The following is an 18,787-nucleotide window of genomic DNA, read 5'->3' as shown; positions in this document are numbered from 1 at the left end:
AAAGAGTGCCTGTGGTTACTCACAGACCAAAGCACAGATCAGAATAGTAAACACACCTCTCCTTAGATCATACCACCTTGGAAGAACCGAAAACTTACAGGTTCCTAGAAGTATCTCTGAAAACAGCTGCACAAAACCCCTGAAGCTTGGGACAATGTGCTGTCTACCCTGGAAGCAGAGCCCCATTTTAGCAAAGAGTTAAGTCAAGAGACAGACTGGAAAAATGAACAAACAGAAAAAATTCTGACCATAGAAAGTTACTATGGTGACAAAGACGATCAAAACACACTCTCAGAAGAAGACAATAAAGTCAAAGCTCCAACATACAAAGCCACCAAGAAAAATATGAATTGGTCTCAGGCCATGGAAGAGCTCAAAAAGGATTTTGAAAATCAAACAGATTCTGAAAATCAAATCTACTTTGAAAAGTAGAAGAAAACTGGGAAAATAAATGAGAGTGATGAAAGAAAATCATGAAAAAAGAGTCAACAGCTTGGTAAAGAAGACAAAAAAATACTTAAGAAATACCTTAAAAAACAGATTAGGCCAAATGGTAAAAGAGTTACAAAAAGCCAATGAGGAGAAGAATGCCTTGAAAAACCAAATTGGCCAAATGGAAAAAGAGGCACAAAAATTCACTGAAGAAAAAAACTCCTTAAGAAGTAGAACTGACCAAATGTAAAAGGAGATACAAAAGCTCAGTGAAGAAAATAATTCCTTAAAAATCAGAATTGGTAAATGTAAGCTAATAACTTTGAGAAATCAAGTAACAATAAAACAAAACCAAAAGAATGGAAAAACAGACAATGTGAAATATCTCAAACAACTGACCTGGAAAACAGATTCAAGAGAGATAATTTAAAAATTATTGGAACATCTAAAAGCCATGATTAAAAAAAAAAAAACAGCCTAGGCATCATATTTCAAGAAAGTATCAAGGAAAACTATCCTGATATTCTAAACCCAAAGGGTAAAATAGAAACTGAAAGAATGTGCCAATCATCGCCTCAAAGAGATCCCAAAATGAAAACTCCCAGGAATATTATAGCCAAATTTCAGAGTCCTCAGATCAAGGAAAGAATATTGCAAGCAGCCAGAAAGAAACAATTCAAGTGTCATGGAGTCATAGTCACAATAAAACAAGATTTAGCAGCTTCTACATTAAAGAATCGGAGAGCTTGGAATATGATATTCCAGTGGGCAAAGAAGCTCAGATTACAACCAAGAACCAACTATGTAGTAACTCAATATAATCCTTCAGGGGAAAAAACCGACATTCAAAGAAAAGGAGGACTTTCAAGCATTCTTAATGAAAAGACCAGAGCTGAATAGAAAATATGACTTTCAAATACAAGACTCAAGAGAAGCACATAAAGACAAATGGGAAAGGGAAATCACAAGAGACTTAATAAGGTTAAACTGCTTACATTCCTACATGGGAAGACGATTCTTGTAACTCATAAAAACTTTTCCATTATTAGGGCAGTTAGAAGGAGTATATACAGACAGAAGGCACAGGTGTGCGTTGAATATGAAGATATAATATCTAAAAAAATAAAATTAAGGGGTGAGAAAGAAGAATGCACTGGGATAAAGGGAAAGGAGGAGGGAGAATGGGGTAAATTATCTCACATAAAAGAGGCAAGTGGAGAGGAAAATGGGGGAATTGGTGGAGAAGGAGTGAACCTTACTCTCATCAGAATTGACTCGAGGGAACAACATACTCATGCAGTTGGGAATAGAAATCTATCTTACTCTACAGGAAAGCAGAAGAGGAAGGCGGTAAGAGAATGAGTGAAGGGTGATAGAATGGGGGGAAGATTTGGGGAAGTGGTAGCCAAAAGCAAAACACTTTTGAGGAGGGACAGAGTGAAAGGAAAGAGAACAGAATAAATGTCAGGAGTGGGGTGTAGGATGGAGGGAAATACATTTAGCAATCGTAACTGTGAAAAAAAATTTTGAAGCCGGTTTCTCTGATAAAGGCCTCATTTCTCAACTATATAGAGAAATGAGTCAATTTTATAAAAATAAGAGCCATTCCCCAATTGATAAATGATTAAAAGATATGAATAGTTTTCAGATGAAGTAATCAAAGCTATCTATAACCATATGAAAAATGCTCTAAATCACTATTGACTGGAGAAATGCAAATTAAAATAATTCTGAGGTACTACCTCACACCTATAAGATTGGCTAGTAAGGCATAAAAGGAAAATGACAAATGTTGGAGGGAATGTGGGAAAAATGAGACATTAATACACTGTTGATGGAGTTGTGAACTGATTCAACCATTCTTTAGAGCAATTTGGAGCTATCCCCAAAGGACTATAAAACCATGGACACCCTTTGACTAGCAATACCGCTAGTAGTCTGCGTCCAAAAAGGGAGTAAAAAAACAAAAGGAGGGACAGCTAGATGGCGCAGTGGATAGAGCACCAGTCCTGGAATCAGGAGGACCCGAGTTCAAATCTGACCTCAGACATGTGATACTCACTAGCTAGGTGACCATGGGCAAGTCACTTAACCACAACTGCCTCACCCCCCCCAAAAAAAAATCTCAAAGGAAAAAAAAAAGGGAAAGGACCCATATGTAAGATTTTTTTTTTTGTGGTGACAAAGAATTAGAAACTGAGGGGATGCCTATCAATTCGGGAATGACTGAACAAATTGTGCTATGTGATGGAATATTACTATGCTATAAGAAATGAAGAGGATGCTCTCAGACTTACATGAGCTGATGCAAAGTGAAATGTACTGTGTACAAAGTAATAGTAATTCTGTAAGATGATCAGCTGTGAATGACTTGGCTATTCTCAACAACACAATGATTCAAGACAACTTTGAAAGGACTTATGAAAAATGCTATCCATCCCCAGAGAAAGAACTGATGGTGTCTGAAAGCAGATCAAAGCATACTTTTTTTTCCTTATTTTTCGTGAGGTTTTTTTTGGGGGGGGGGAGTCCTGTTTTTTTTTCACAACATATATAGAACTGCTTGCCTTCTCAATGAGGGGTATGGAGAGGGAGGAAGGGAAAGAATTTGGAACTCAAAAGTTTTAAAAATTAATATTACAAATTGTTTTTACAAGTAACTGGGGAAAAATAAAATAATAAATAAAAATTTTTTTAAACTTTTAAAAATGTTAAAAATTGTTTTACATATAAATTGAAAAAAATGAAACACTTTAAAAATATTATTAAAAAATAAGATTGTAAGCTCCTTGAGGGAAGGGCTTATCTTTTTCTTTAGCTTAGCAAAGTGTCTAACAATTAGTAAACATTTAATAAATGTTTTTTGAATTGAACTGGGGTGGAGGGTGTTCAGAAAAGACTAATACCTCCGGTGTGAGGGCTGCTTTCCAAAACCTTTTGGTCTGACTTACCTAAGTCTCATCTGTGACTCCAAGTAGTTCCAGCATGTACAGCAGCCACATCTCAGTACAACATTTCAGCAGACAGGCTAAACCAGGGTGAAGGTAACTGAGGGGTCTCAAACTCATTGGTGAGTTAGGGGGGTGTCTACCCCAAACATGCGAAGACTTTCCCTTGTGGAATGGGCAGATGTGAACAATTTGTTCCAACAGTCATGAAGGCAGCTGAAGCTGCTGCTGTGGAGCTTAGACCTTGATTACATATTGAAGACACCAAGATCTTCCATTGCATCCTGAGCCATCACCAGTCATCTTGATTTTTGTCTTGCCATTGGGCTGTGATGACTGGAACAGAGAGTGAAGCTGATGATTTTGAGCAACTCTGCCTCACTTAAATCAAATTTATGTTTGAGTCCAAAGTTATCACTGAACCATTTTACCATTTTTACGTACCTCAAAGTCCTGTAGCGACAGGGAAGTGAGAGACAGAACAGCAAGTACAGATATACTGGGAGCTGGAGTCAGAACCCTGCACACAGACAACACACACAGCACCGTCTTCTCACTAGACTGAAGCAGCAGTGGCGTTTGGTGGCCCCCTTGGTGTCTAAGCAGCCTTTTCTAAGAATTGCTTTGTTTACTGTTTATTATACTGTTTATTATTTTTGGCATAAGGGGCTAGAAAAGGTACCCTAAAAATTGCCTGCTTCATCCAACCTGGCCTGCTTGCCACAGCAGGTGGGGATCCTACCTAGTGGTCAAAACACAAAAAAATGTACAAAAAACTTTTGCAAAGATGATTCCACTCACCATGGTCTGTGAGATATAAGCGCTCTTATGAACAACACAAAATCCAGTAGACCTGAAAGACGAACAGCTCTTGCTATGAGAGAACTAAAGAGGACAAGCTTATAATTCTGGATGATTTACACCAGAGTAGGCACAGACTATCAGATATGCCAAGGAGTTCTTGGCAGGTATGGATTTGGAAACAGCAACAGCAACAGTCACTCATTACTGAAGACGTGTGCTGTCTCATGACCTTCTCATCACCAACACTGTCTTCCGTTTACCTAAACACAATAAACTTTCACAGATGCACCCTCACAGAAAACATTGGCATTTAATAGACTATGTCACTGTAAAGAGAAGAGACAGACAGGATGTGAGAGTGCTGGACCAATCATAGACTTAATCTCACCAAACTAAACATTCACATTCAACAAATGCAGCAGCATTAAGGCAAGACAACTACCAGAAGACTTAATGTCAACAGAAAAGAGCATTTCTCCAAGCATTAACAGTTCACTGCTAACTTGGAGTGAAAGCTAGACCAACACATGGTTAGCAACAGTGGAGCAGAAAAAGAGTGGGCAGCTTTCAGAGATCTGGTGTACAGCATGGCATTTACTCATCTGGGCCAGAATGCCAAGACTGGTTTGACAAAAATGATGGGGAAATTCAGAAGTTGCTAACTGAAAAAGAAGAACTCTACAGGATTTACCAGCAGAATAGTTCATCCATCTCTAAGACGGCAGCATTTAACTTGATCAAAAGTAAAGTGCAAGCAGAACTGAGAAAGATGTAGGATTCTTGGCTCAATAAGAAGGCAGATGAAATTCAGTTTTACACCGATAATAACAATCCAAAGAGCTTTTCTGATGCCCTAAAAGCTATTTATGGGCCAAAGACATACAGTGCATCTCAACTACTCAGTGCTAAAGGAGTCATATTGATTAGTGATAAGGACAAGATCTTGGGGAAATCATGTGAACACTTTCATAACGTTCTCAACAGATAGTCATCAATCAATGCTGAAAACAAGGACCTCTGGTTGAAGTCAATCCTTCTCTAGCCAAACTTCCAACTGAAGAAGAGGTTTTGAATGCCATTAGGTTCCTCTCGTGTGGCAAAGTGACTGGTGCTAATTCTATTCCAGGTAATATTTTACAAGGCATGGGGTCTACTGCTCATACAAAAGCTGAAAGAAATTTTTTGGCTTATGTGGCAAGAGAAGGTTATCCCCCAGGAGTTCAAGGATGCCCCTATTGACCATCTCTATAAAGGAAAGGTAAATAGGTTACTCTGTAACAACCACGGGGGTCTTCGGGGCAGTGGGGGGTCTCTCTCTAAGTCACTGCCAGAAAGATTCTTGCCAGAGTCCTCTTTAATAGGCTCATCCTTCATCTAAAAGATGATGAGCCAGTGTGGCTTCAGAAAGAGCAGAGGAACAGTAGACGTGGTGTCTGCTGCTTGACAATTTCAGAAGCAAAACAGAGGTTGGTACATGTCTGCCAATCTAATGAAGGCCTCTGCCACTGTCAGTCATTAGGGTTTGTAGAAGATCATAGCAAAATATGGTTGTTCGCAGAAGTTCATCAGTATTGGATACCAGTTTCATGATGGCATGCTTGCCCTGGTTCTGGATAATGGACAATGCTCTCACACTTTCCCAGTAACCAATAGAGTGAAGCAGGCCTAGAGTCAGGAAGACTCAGCCTTGGATACTAGCTATGTGATCCTGGGCAAGGCATGAACCCTTTTTTGCCCCAGTTTCCTCATCTGTAAAATGAACTGGAAAAGGAAATGGCAAACAACTCCAGTTTCTTTGCCAAGAAAACCCCAAATTGGGTCACAAAGATTCAGACATGACTGAAACAACTGAACAACGACAACAACAAAAAATGCACAGAAGTAAATAGAGGTTCAGAAGAAAGCACAGACAAGCAGGGTAGTTTTAAAAGTGACGTAGAATGATTAAATACTCTTTTAAAAAGCAAATTGTATGAAATGGAGATTCATAGTTTCATACAAAATCCTCTGTTCTACTACACCTATGGAAATGTGCTTTCTGGGGGGCATTTTAAGTTCTGAATTAAAAATAAATTCAACAATTCTAATCAATGCAATGATCAACCACGATTTCAGAGGACTAAAGATAAAACAATTTCCCCACCTCTGGACAGAAGGGTGACAGACCAGAAGTAAAGAATGACACATACACTTTCAGATACCAATTCTGCTGGACTATTCTTTTTGTTATAAGAGGGAATTTGAGTTTGGGGTTTTTGTTTCTTTGTTTTTGCAAGGAGGGAAGAAAGGGGAAGGAAAGGAAAACTAGTGATAGCGATGCCAGAAAAGAAAATGACAGTATCCGTAAAATATTTTTTTAAATATACAGAAGAGAGAACAAGGAAGTTCAGAGGAAAACAAAGCCAAGTAGGGCAGCTTTGGAACTTGTGTGATGAATTTCTTATCTTTTTAACTTAAGAAAAAAAAAAGCTGTGCATAATAAAGATTCATTACTTCATGTACAATCCCTTTTCTGATGTTTTTCGTATATGGAAATGCTTGTAATTGTTGGTGTTGTCCAAGTTCAGAATAAAAAACAAAAAACATATTTAAAATAAAAATAATGTAAGCTCCTTTAGAGCGAAGACTTTCTACATTTGGTAGGCACTTGATAAATTTGTGTTGACCTACTGACTCGTTCCAACAAATCAGCCACCTCCCTGAGAACAATTTTAATAAATCCAAGCTGTGCAGATGACTGGTTAATTACATGACTATCCTACCTAATGTTTAAAACTTTTCAGAAAAGGAGATTAAACACCTTGCCCTTAATAATCTGCTATAGCCAAGAAAAGACAGATGCCAAGTGAAGTCATTCAGAAGAATTAAGAACTTCAACAATCCAAACTATTTTAATACAATGCCCAGCTATAAAATAATGGAATTAGGTTGTGGCTGCTGCTGTTTTAAGCAAGCCATAGTTTGACACCTAAAAGACTGCTGACCCTTTCAAATTAGGCAGTTAGCAATCCACGTGTGTGTGAATGTGTGCGTGTGTGCGCAATACAGCCATTTTTTAGAATTTTAGAACTGTCCTCAGAGACAGTTAATGAGCCAAAGAAAACCAATCACATTAATTTATTACACATCTTTTTTATTTGATTACCTTCTTGATTCACCAGATTTGGCTACAAAATACCTTCTAGTTCTTTAGAAACATCAAATGCACTCTTAGGGTTGACAATTTATCACATAGAAGCTATTCAAAACGATTTACCATAGGCTCTGAAGGTAGTTCAAAAAAGGAATTCTAAATCCAGGTCATGACACATTATCATACTTCATATACTTTCACAGTGCTGAAGGTTTTCATAAGCCCTAATAAACAACTGTGGCAGAAGAGAAGGTGAATCTCTTTAAAAGGACGTCAAACTATAACATCATGGTTTTCAGCATCGTAGATGCAACTGAGATAAAGGAATAAAACAGCCAGAACAGCAGAGCTTCCAAACACAAATTTCTCTAGTTTTGCGTCTGGAAGAATACACACCCCTTTGTACCACTAACATACTCCGTTTGTTACTCTAGAGAACTTCCTGACCACTACGTAGTAACAAGGATTCTTCAGCAGCAGCTAGAAAAGGCAGCTCAGCCTAAGACTTTAAGCTTTAGAATCAGATGGGAATGAAGCCTATGATCTTAATCACATTCCTTTCTTATAGCACTACAAAGACTAATTAAGGAGTGAACTTTTTTTAATGATAAATTTTTTGAAATGGAAAATATTCAATTAAGTTTATGCAGAGCAATTGATGTCTAGCATACATAAAAGTAAAGTGTTCAACAGCTACAGTGCCTTTTCTCCTCCAAATATATATGATCATTATTTTATTTACAGTATTTATTACCAGTAGCACTACTTTATCCTAACAGCAACATATGGAAGTAGGATGTAAGAAAACAAGGAAGCACAGGAAAAAAAAAAAAAAAACTTGATAGAAGGGTGTTCACTTGAACCATATCCTTTAATCATATTTTCTTCCCATGGTATTTACAGTAAGGGAGAATAGATTCCTTTGCAAATGGCTAAGTTGCTGCTCTACTATACCTAACTTCTTCCCTAGTTCAAGCAATAGTTGGGTATTTGCTGAGGATGCCAGCCCCCTTCCTATCACACCCCCAAACTGCCATCTGAATGCTTTGAACAATAAAATGAAGCTCAATACCAGCATCACTAAAAAGGATTTAACCAGAAGATCTACACCAGCACCACCTTCCAGAATGAACATACTCCTACATATTTTCCTTCCATTTTTATGAGACCTTCACCACAGATAAAGTGAAAACTTTTTTAAGGTTTTATTTATTTAACTCTCAAATTCCCTTCTCAATTCTCACTGGTATCCCTTTGAAGTGCATTGCACAGAATTTATCATGGTACACCATGGGGGAATGATAACAAATGATTCGAAGAACACAAATACTAAGGCAGGCAAGATATACTAGATGAAAAAGAATAAAATAATGGATCTCTGAAGCAAATAGTACATATAGGCTGCAGTATGGGGTAGTGGAAAGAACAGCGATCTTGGAGGATACATGATTTTAAATATACTTAAACATTATGAAGTAATTATAAGCAACAAACTCTGCCAGTCCCCTTCTCCAAACAAAAGGCAAAAAGCAAGAACAAAAACTTCAGCCTAAAATGAAACATCCCATCCTAACCACATATTTGAGTATCCCCATTTTGCTATTACTAGAAGGGAAAATGATTATTAGCCAGAGTAATAACTATCCTTTCAAGAAAGTAAGAGCTACACATAAAATAAGCAGGTTGGACTAGAGAATCTCCAAACTTCCTTCTAGTTTTAAATTCTATAGTTCTATGTGTGGCAGGATTGGGAATAGGGCTAACATCTCCTGTCCCTGAAGAGGTTTTTCAAAGCTGACATAGCCTTTAGTAACCACAAAGTACAAGAAAGTAAAATGGTGTCTCCAAATATTTATGTGGCAGTAGAAGAATATTACTCTTCAAAGGGAACTTCCATTTGACTACTCCATTACTCAAAAGCAATTTGTAGGCACCAAGGCTGAACAGACAGACACTTCTAAGCTTGTAATACTAAATTTATCCAAAGGCCTACTAAGTAAGCAAGCAAATAAGGAAAACAGCCAGTTTTGTCCAAGGAATGACGATACTCACATATTTTGCTTCCAACTTCTTAGCCAACATTTCCACCTCATGCCTCTCTCGGTGCTCATCATTAAACAGATCTTCTGAGTAATTGGACTTCTTCTGATGCAGCACAAATGAGAAAAAAAAGAGAAGCATTAGTTTAATTTAAACAATGGGCTTATACACTCCTACACATTAGTGATACTGAAAGCTATTCCCTGAAGACTGACAAATCCTAAGCCTTTTAAGACATGTTTGTTCATAATAAACAATATTCTGAACAGTATTTTCAGTTTTACTAGGTTTTGGATATTATATTCTGTTACTCTGTGGCTAGGTACTTGTAAAAATTCAAATTAATGAAATTTTCAAAATAATTCCTTCAATTATCTGATATCAATTTTTTTAACTCAGAGATGAAAAAAAGTAGAACTAAAAGTTCATCACAATTTTTCTTTATTACTTCACTAACTTTACAGATGAGGATTTTATGTAAGAAAATGCTTCTAAAAGAACATCTCAGGAGAGAAGCAGAAAACTGGGAAAGATTTTTTACAATCAGTATCTCTAATAAGGGACTCATTTCTAAAATACGTAGAGAGCCAAATCAAATTTATAAGAATATAAGCCATTCCCCAATTGATAAATGGTCAAAGGATATGAACAGGGAGTTCTCAGATGAAGAAATTAAAGCTATCTATAATCATAGAAAAAATGCTCTAAATCACTATTGATTAGAGAAATTCAAATCAAAACAACTCCGAGGTATCACATCACACCTATCATATTGGGCAACATGATAAAACTGGAAAATGATAAATGTTGGAGAAGATGTTGGAAAACTGGAACACTTATGTATTGTTGGTGGAGTTGTGAAATGATCCAACCATTTTGGAGAGTAATCTGGTACCATAAAAATATGCATATCCTTTGATCAGGCAATAGCACTTCGATGACTGTATCCCAAAGAGATCATAAAAAATGGGAAAAGGACCCACATGTACAAAAATATTTATAGCAGCTCTTTCTGTGGTGGCAAAGAATTGGAAATTGAGAGGATGCTCATCAATTGGGAAATGACTGAATAAGCTGTGGTACATGAATGTTTTGGAATACTATTGTGTTGTGAGAAATGACGAGCAAGTAAACACTTCAGAAAAACTTGGCAAGACTTGTGTGGACTGATGCTGAGTGAAGGGGGCAGAACCAGGAGAACGTTACACATAACAGCCACGTTGTGTGACAACTAACTGTGATAGACTTAGCCCTTCTCAGCAATGTAAGGATCTAAGACATTTCCAAAAGTCTCATGATGGAAAATGCTATCCACATCCAGAGAAAGAACTATGGAGTTTGAATGCAGATCAAAGCATATTATTTGCTATTTTTTTCTTCTGTTTTGTTTTGTTTCTTCTTTCTTGTGTTTCCTCCTATTGGTTCTAATCCTTCTTTACAACATGACTAATGTGAAAATATGTTTAATAGGAATGTATATGTAGAGCTTATATCAGATTGCACACTGTCTTGGGGAGGGAGACAAGCAGGGAGGGGGAGAAAATTTAAAACTCAAAAGCTTATGGAAATGATTGCTGAAAACTAAAAATTAATTAAAAAAAGAACACCTCTTCGTTATTAAATCAATCAGCTTTTCAATTACCCACATATAAATTATCTGCAGTTAATATTCATCCCAGGCTGCCTCATCCTCTATCATCCAACAAATCTTTTATACGTCACTGCTGGCCTCCTCAGTCAATGGTACTAAGAAGAATACACACCAATATTAATAAGGCTAAGCAAAACAGGAAGGGTATTTTTTTATTTTACACAACAAGAACAAAATTCATATAATGTACTGGGTTTTTGATTATTTGTGGCTTTGGATTATGTGAAACTGTTTCCTTCCTGTGGTATCAATGAAAGGAACTAATAGTAAAGTTAAACTAAATTTCAACAGCTTAAGTTTTGCTTTGTTTTTTTTAAGCAAATGCCATTCTCTCACAAGCACCTTCTATTTCTCTTAAAGTGCATATTGTTTGAGTTTGCTCTTCCAGCAAGTATATTATAAAGTATATTATCATCTCAAGACACAAATAAACAAGAAAGGAACTATTCATGTGGGAAGACACTATTTTTCATTTAACTATGGATAATTTTCCAGAAGAAAAATTTTAAAAAGAAATTATTTTGTTCTTTTGCATAAAAAGCCAGACAAAAAAGAAACTACTTCAGTAAAAACAAAACACCAAGGTGTATCTGCACATGCACTATGATGTACAATTTTGGCTGATACCTCAATACAGATAACTGGAACTGAAAAAGAACTGGAAAAAGTACTCAGAAAGTAGAGAGCCTTCTATATGAGAATAAACTAAAAAGATTAAGATTATGCAGATTAGAAGCATAATGACTGTGAGAAGTGATATGATCAAAGTCAATGACATAAGAAAGAATATATACCGATTGTATAGATTGGAGAGCATAAGAACTAGATCTTTCTCCAATCTTGAATGAGGATGTTTTAGAATCAACTAAAAACAAGTGTCACTTTCTACTTCAGACTGCATATGAAATTCATTAATCAGATGATATAGTTGAAAAATAGAAAATGATTCAAGAAAGAACAATATAAAAAAGTATATATCAGGAAAGAGGCTGACATATACATTGCTCCTCTCAGTAGGGAGGAAGGGAACTGTAAGTACAGATTACTGCACATGCGAAAAGAATTGTCTGCTTTTTCAGCTGATGGTTGATTTTGCTTAACTGTTATTATTTCCTGGGAGAATTCAATGGGGTAAGAGTATATACTGGGAAATAACTTATGTAAACAAACCTAAACATCATTTTTTTAAAGGTAAGGAAAGAGACATTGAGAGGATGGCAGAAAGGTGAGCTAACTACATAAATCCCATATAAATATCTTTCCATTTAACTTCCAACTGATCATATTGAAGTAACTATTAATTTATTTGAAAATATTTTATTCATGCTTTTTGCCTTTACATCACTATCATTTCCTCTCACATTTTATTTAAACGTAATATGGCCTCTTTTTTTTTCCTGATGAAAGATTTTTTTTAATTTTTAAAAATAATAATACATGGCAAAACTGTGACATGTTAAGGAAAAGTTATGGATTTTCCAGGCCGAATCTTAACTTTCCAAGTTTGAAGTAATGGAGGCATTCACATCACTGTCAAAGACCTGGGCTAGATAGGTTTTCGTCTGACCTAATATAGCATTTCTTATGTACTTTGTTGTTGTTCATTTGTTTCAGTTGTGTCCAATTCTTCGTGACCCCATTTGGGGTTTTCTTGGCAAAAATACTGGAGGGGTTTGCCATTTCCTTCTCCAGTTAATTTTACAGATGAGAAAATTGAGACAGAGTTAAGTGACTTGCCCAGGGTCACACAACTAGTTAGTGTCTGAGGCCACATTTGAACTCAGATCTTCCTGACACTAGGCCTGGTGCTTCATCCGCTGTCACCTAGCAGCCTCCTTATATACTAACAAATTTTAGTGTAAAAATACACAGATAAGCACATAATTTTTCAGAAGAAACTGAAATGATAAGGCATCCACTCCACCTCTCTCCAGAATTCACAATCATTCTCAGCAACTACTTATTAGGAATCTTCATACTGCCTGTTTCATCAGCATCTCAAACTCAACCTTTCTAGAGGTACTTATATTATTACTCTGTGCAAATGTGTTCTAGTCAAACCATAATATTAGATGCTCTTCAAATTCAATTCACCATCTCCCACTTTTGTGTATCTGTACAATCCATCTTTCTCTAGAATACAACTGGAATATATTCTCTCAATTCTACCTCTAAAAATTAAGGCTAAGATTCTTTAAATTGTTGGTACTCCTTTCTACCTTACATTTTTTACTTCTGTGGATAGGCTATATTCCCCCAATAAGCACCTTGATGGTCTGAGCTGTTTTGTTTTTGTCTTTGTATCCCTAACACCAAAGAGAAAGCCTTGCACATAATAAGTGTTTAATGTTGATTGAATTGGTTATAGAAAATCAAGAAAACACATACTTTAAAAAATATGACTTAGGATTTAATGTACTTTTAAAAAAGAGTGTACAATAAAGTATTCCAGGATATCATATGAAAAACGGAGAGTGTCTAGATAATTCACACAGTATGATGTCTCTTTTTTTATTTCTCTCAAATACAAGGAGTCTATGAAGCCATGAGTAAGAGCATATAAGTTATGTAAGGAGACCACTGAGGATAGGTCTGGTGTAGCCAGAATCATAACCACCCAGTAGAGGCCAATCACTGCCCAACCAAATGACCACCCAGCAGCAGCAGAGGCTCAGTCCTGTTATCACTCTCCTTCATTTTTCCTACCTTTCTCACCTCTCCTCAGTCTTGACTCCTAGATTATCATCCACAACCTACCTCATTAACTATGGGTGTACCCCAAGGGCCTTCTTCAAGTAGAATATGACAAATAACATGTCATCTCATGAAAGCATATTAATTATGTTTCTACTCTGTATCTACTAGGGGAAACAAAAATGGCTCTCCCCCCCCACGCATACACACAATAAACAACTACACTGATGGTGCACAAAAAAATACAAAAAGTGTGAAAAAATGGATTGTCTATCCTTGATTACATGATAGTAGCAATGACCTAACTTCCTTTGTCTGACTACCATGACCAGAACAACTAGGAAAGCCAGAATATCATAAAAGATGTTTTTTCCCTGTACTTCTCATTTACTTTAGAACATTCACCAGACAACTCTATTATTTGATGTCATAAATATTATGATAAAATATGGTTTATAATAGAGCCTCATCTATTTGTTTTCTATTGTGAATCAGCTGCATTTCAGTTTAGTTAGGAAAAATCGCTGAATTTAAACCAGATCAAGCAACTATATGTAACAAATATTATAATGCTGTGGAAAGAGGTCCTGTGCAGTTACTGCATATGTTGATTTATACAATTATAGTAGCTTCTTTGAAAATGGGGGGAGGGGTGTTGAAGTCATAGGAACTTGGAAACTGAGAACCACAAATTTACTTAAATTTGAAAAAACTAACTTGCATTTACTTTTTATTTTTCCCAATCTCAGAGTTTCAAAGTTATTTGGTGAAAAAAAATAACACAATCTGTCAAATTTAAGTAAATCTAAACATGGAAATGAAACAAAGCATGAAATGGAGGAGAGCCCTGTAATGGGATCCATGAGACTTAGGTTCTAATTCTAGCCTCTGCCACCTGCTATATTTGGGGAAATAATTCACTTTTGCTGAATCTAAGTTTCCTCATCTATAAAATAAAAATTCTAAAGGTCCCTCCCAACTAACATTCTTCTTGATGCTATGAGTTCAAACTCTTCTGCCTCTAAACAATTCAGAATGGTTGAAAACATTTAGGTAAAAGAACAAAGTACAATAATGAACAATGTCAAAAGAATTAATCAGATTATAAAATAAATACAGCCTGGAAGTGTTATTTGACAGTTCTAATCACCTATCTATGAAAATTCACTTTAACTATTAAGGGAAGTGTGAGCCCAAACAATACTCAGGAAGCCCAGTAATGAAATAAGTTATTAGACCCCAGTTTCTGGGCAACCAGTAAACTATATAAATTCTAAATAATCTGGGACCAATAATTCTTTTTTCACTATTACTAACAGCACTTTATCTGTGATTTTATCAAAGACTGACAGATGTCCAAAAGGCATCTTAAACTTTAACATGATCAAAGGAGAACTCCTATTTTGTCTTAAACCTCTCCATTTCTTTGAATGGCACCACCATACTTCTGCTTACCCTGGTTCCTAACCATGGAGTCATCTTTGACTCTTCCTTCTACCTCATATCCCATCAGTTTCCAAATCCTGTCAAATCTGCCTCCCCTTTACTCTTGTAGTCATTCCTTCCTTTGTCCAACTACCATCACCAGGAACTTGGAAAGCCTCTTAATTGGCCTCCCTGCTTCCCATCTCTTCTATCTCCAAAGTATCCTCCACACAACAACCAAACTGATACTTCTAAAATACAAATCTGGCTACGTCTGTACTCCCCACCCTGCCACTCCACATATACTCTCTCCCAATCCAAAAGTCCTCATTGCGTCCCTATTGCATCTAGGATAAAATACAAAATCCTCAACCTGTCATTTAAATTCTTACCTACCTTTCTGGTCTTATTTGACGTTACTCCACTTTACATAACCTTGGTTTCAGTCAAACTGGCCTCCTAAGCTGTACTTCATGCATGGCAACTCATCTCCCATCTCTTGTACAAGTAGGCACTCACTCCCTAAAATCCCCATTCTCTTATAAAGCACAATTCAGGTGCTCCACAGCCTTGATGAGGCCTTTCCTGATCCCCTACTTCAGTTATTAGCACTGCTATTACTTTGTATTTACTTACTTATGTGCATGTTATATCAACTCTGTAAGAATATAAGTTCCTTGAGGGCAGGGGCTGTTTCACATGTAATCATCTGCATTTCTTATGTAGTCTTTGTATATTCAACACCGAGCATAGTGGCTTGGGCAAAATAACATGACTTTTTTCTACTGAGAAGCCACAAACAGACCACATGCACAAAACCCACTCACCAATTACATTAAAAACAAGATTCTTAGATTTCAAAATAAAATTAGTAAGAAAGGAGCTCAAACCAAGATCACCTGCCAAAAAGAATGCTGGTCAATTACAGTTCCCTCCATCTCCTGATCTTTAAATTAATAATTACATATGTTCAGTCAAAAATAACTATGATGATGATGATGATGAAAATGCCACATAAAACAGAAAAGAAGATAGGTATCTTCCCACGCCTCAATTACCAACTAAGCAGGTCCCATAGTAACTTGAGCTTAAAAGGTTTACCCACAGGAACTAAAGAAGATAACTAGATAACCTCCTCCAAGTATTTCCTTGGAGTGGAATTCCTAGGCTTTGAGAAATTATCGGGACTAAATAACTTACATTACTCCTTAAAGAAAAAGATTACACACCCTTACACGCAATACTTTGAAGCTAGCAACGCTTAGGATCTAGCACACACAAAACCAATTGGTGATGATGATGAGAAAGGTTACCCAATCTCTCTGCCTCATTTCAGGCTTAGGGGGAAGTGTCCTCAACGTTTCCTTTTCTTCCCACCAGAAAATGCTGGACAGCTAAAACCTAGGGTACAACTTTGTCCAGTTCCAAGTCTGAGGAGTCAAAAGGAAAAATAAGCCAAACTACACAGGTTCCAGGGTAAGTGCGGGCAGTCATGGTGTGTTATTATAACCTTGGGGGATCTCAGGCAAATGAAGCAAAGCAGGGCTGGCCTCGAGGTGTGTGGTCTGCTCCCGGCCCCCCTCCTCCCCACTCCAGGATGGCCTGGCGTGGCCAGAGGCCTCACCGGCCCCACACATATCTTGGCTGTCCCCACCCCGGGTTAAGAGGGAAGGAGAGAGAGAAGAGGAGGGATGGAAAAGAAGGAAGGGAAGGAGAGAGGGAGGAAAAGATGCAAGGAGAAAGGAAAAGATGCAGGGAGAGAGGAAAAGATGAAGGGAGGGAGGAAAAGATGCAAGGAGAGAGGAAAAGATGCAGGGAGAGAGGAAAAGATGAAGGGAGGGAGGAAAAGATGCAAGGAGAGAGGAAAAGATGAAGGGAGGGAGGAAAAGATGAAGGGAGGGAGGAAAAGATGAAGGTAGGGAGGAAAAGATGCAGAGAGAAAGGAAAAGATGAAGGGAGAGAGGAAAAGATACAAGGAGAGTGGCAAAGATGAAGAGAGAGGAGGAGGGAGGGCGTTCGATACCCGTTGTTCTCCGCACAGCAGCAGCTCCGGATAACTGAACTCCACGCAGCTTTCGTCCGTGGGATCCTTCAGCACCAGCTCCAGGCGCACCGTCTCCCCCAGAGGCCGCGGCGGCTCGGCCCGGACTGCCGCTTCCCTGGCCGGGGCCGGCGGCGGCGGCGGCGGCGGCGGCGGCGGCGGGAGGTGCAGCTGGGGAGGCGGCAGCGGCGGCGGCTCGGGCCGAGGGGGCTCGCGGGGCTGGGGCGGCTGCTCAGCCCGGCTGCCTTCGCGCGGCGGAGCGGGAGGCTTCTCCTGCTGCGGTCGCAGAGGTTCCGATCGGGGGTGGGCGTCTCGAGGCACCGGCGGCTCCGGCCCGGACGACTCGCGAAAAGGCTGCGGCTCGAGGCGCGGGGGCTCCCGCGGATAATCAGGTTCACGCTCCGGCCCCGGGAAGTCGAGCTCGCGCCGCCTCACGGGTGACAGGCTAATGAACGGCACCCTGCGCGGCTCCGCCATCCTCACTGTCGCCCCTCACGGCTCCGGCCCTCCCCAGTCGGCCGACCCGCCGCGCGCCTGTCCGGCTCGCTGCCTTCCCTTCTCTCCTACCTTCGTTGCTTCCTTTCCCTGCACCAGCCACAGCCACCGCCGCCGTCGCCGCCGCCCCCAAAAGGAACTCTTCCCCCTTTCCCCCCCCACTATGTTCTGAACGGCTCTACCGCCATCGCTCGGGTCGCTGCAGCCGCCATGTTGGATCCCCCACATAAATAGAAGCAGGCCGCTCTGCGGGGGCATGCGCAGAGAGAAGACGCTCACGTCCACCGTCGTGGCTGTTATTGCTCAGCGTTCCCCTTTCCTCCCAACGGTCAGGAGTCAGGACAGCTCCACGGAAGTGACGTATAGGCCCGGTGTGTTGCCGTGGATACAGAGACGCTGCCGGCTCTTTCTGCGGCGAGATCCTTAAAAGGGGAGGGTTCTTAGTTTCCGGAAGATCTTTTCCTCTGGCCCTCAACCCGGGAAGAAGGAAGAAGCCTGTCGCTGATTGCCCTAGTCTAATACCTATAAACCAAGCCGAGAACGAGCCAGCAATGGCGCTGGAGTCTGCTGCAGGGGCTCTTCAGCCTTTATCTCTCGTGCGCTCTGGGTGCAGAATAGAGGTTTGTCTGTGGATGATACGGAGATGTTTTGATAAATGTTTTCTAACCAACTACGAAAAAAAATTGTTCTCTACACGTTTATTACCATTTGCTTATTTGCGAGGTATAAATGCTCAAACTGAAATTTTAACCACGTATCAGCTTCCGAGAGCCAGTTCGAGCTGGCTCCAGCACATCCCTGAGCCAGGGGCAAAGCGCCTTTTCTTCTTAGCTTCTCTCCACATCCCTCTCCCGGGAAGAGGATGATCAGGACCCAGACTGCTCATATTTCCCTCCTCTTAACAGAGACTGGCTCCCAGGAGCATCCCCTGTGCACTGTGTCGGGTTACCAGCCTGTTCTGTAGTTCTCTATGGCCGCTTCCTTCCTGCTTGTTCTGTGAACCCTATTACTTCCCCTTCCTTTTCACTTGACAAGTTAAAATCTGACTAACACCCCTAGGATTGCCCGGTTTCATTGTTCTGTGATGGAGGAAACAGCCTGAAGGCGATTTTCCGCACAGTTGC

At 39.2% G+C, this 18,787-nt stretch overlaps 1 protein-coding gene across 1 annotated transcript in view; it reads right to left on the bottom strand.

Moving 5' to 3' along the window:
* Nucleotides 1–17,645, bottom strand: part of UBN2 (ubinuclein 2) — a 120,710-nt gene extending 103,065 nt beyond the window's left edge. Inside the window, exons 1-2 of the mRNA XM_027842285.1 lie at nucleotides 17,151–17,645; nucleotides 9,370–9,462 (exon numbers count right to left, since the gene is read on the bottom strand). Coding sequence (XP_027698086.1) covers nucleotides 9,370–9,462; nucleotides 17,151–17,645 — 588 coding nt within the window. The remainder of the gene's footprint in view (nucleotides 1–9,369; nucleotides 9,463–17,150) is intronic.
* Between the last annotated feature and the right edge of the window lie 1,142 nt (nucleotides 17,646–18,787).

Source organism: Vombatus ursinus, unplaced genomic scaffold (assembly GCF_900497805.2).
Source record: "Vombatus ursinus unplaced genomic scaffold, bare-nosed wombat genome assembly UNPS02014870.1, whole genome shotgun sequence".
Classification (NCBI taxonomy): Eukaryota; Metazoa; Chordata; class Mammalia; order Diprotodontia; family Vombatidae; genus Vombatus; species Vombatus ursinus.
Note: the sequence above shows the minus strand (reverse complement) of the source record. Positions and strands in the feature narration are given on the sequence as shown.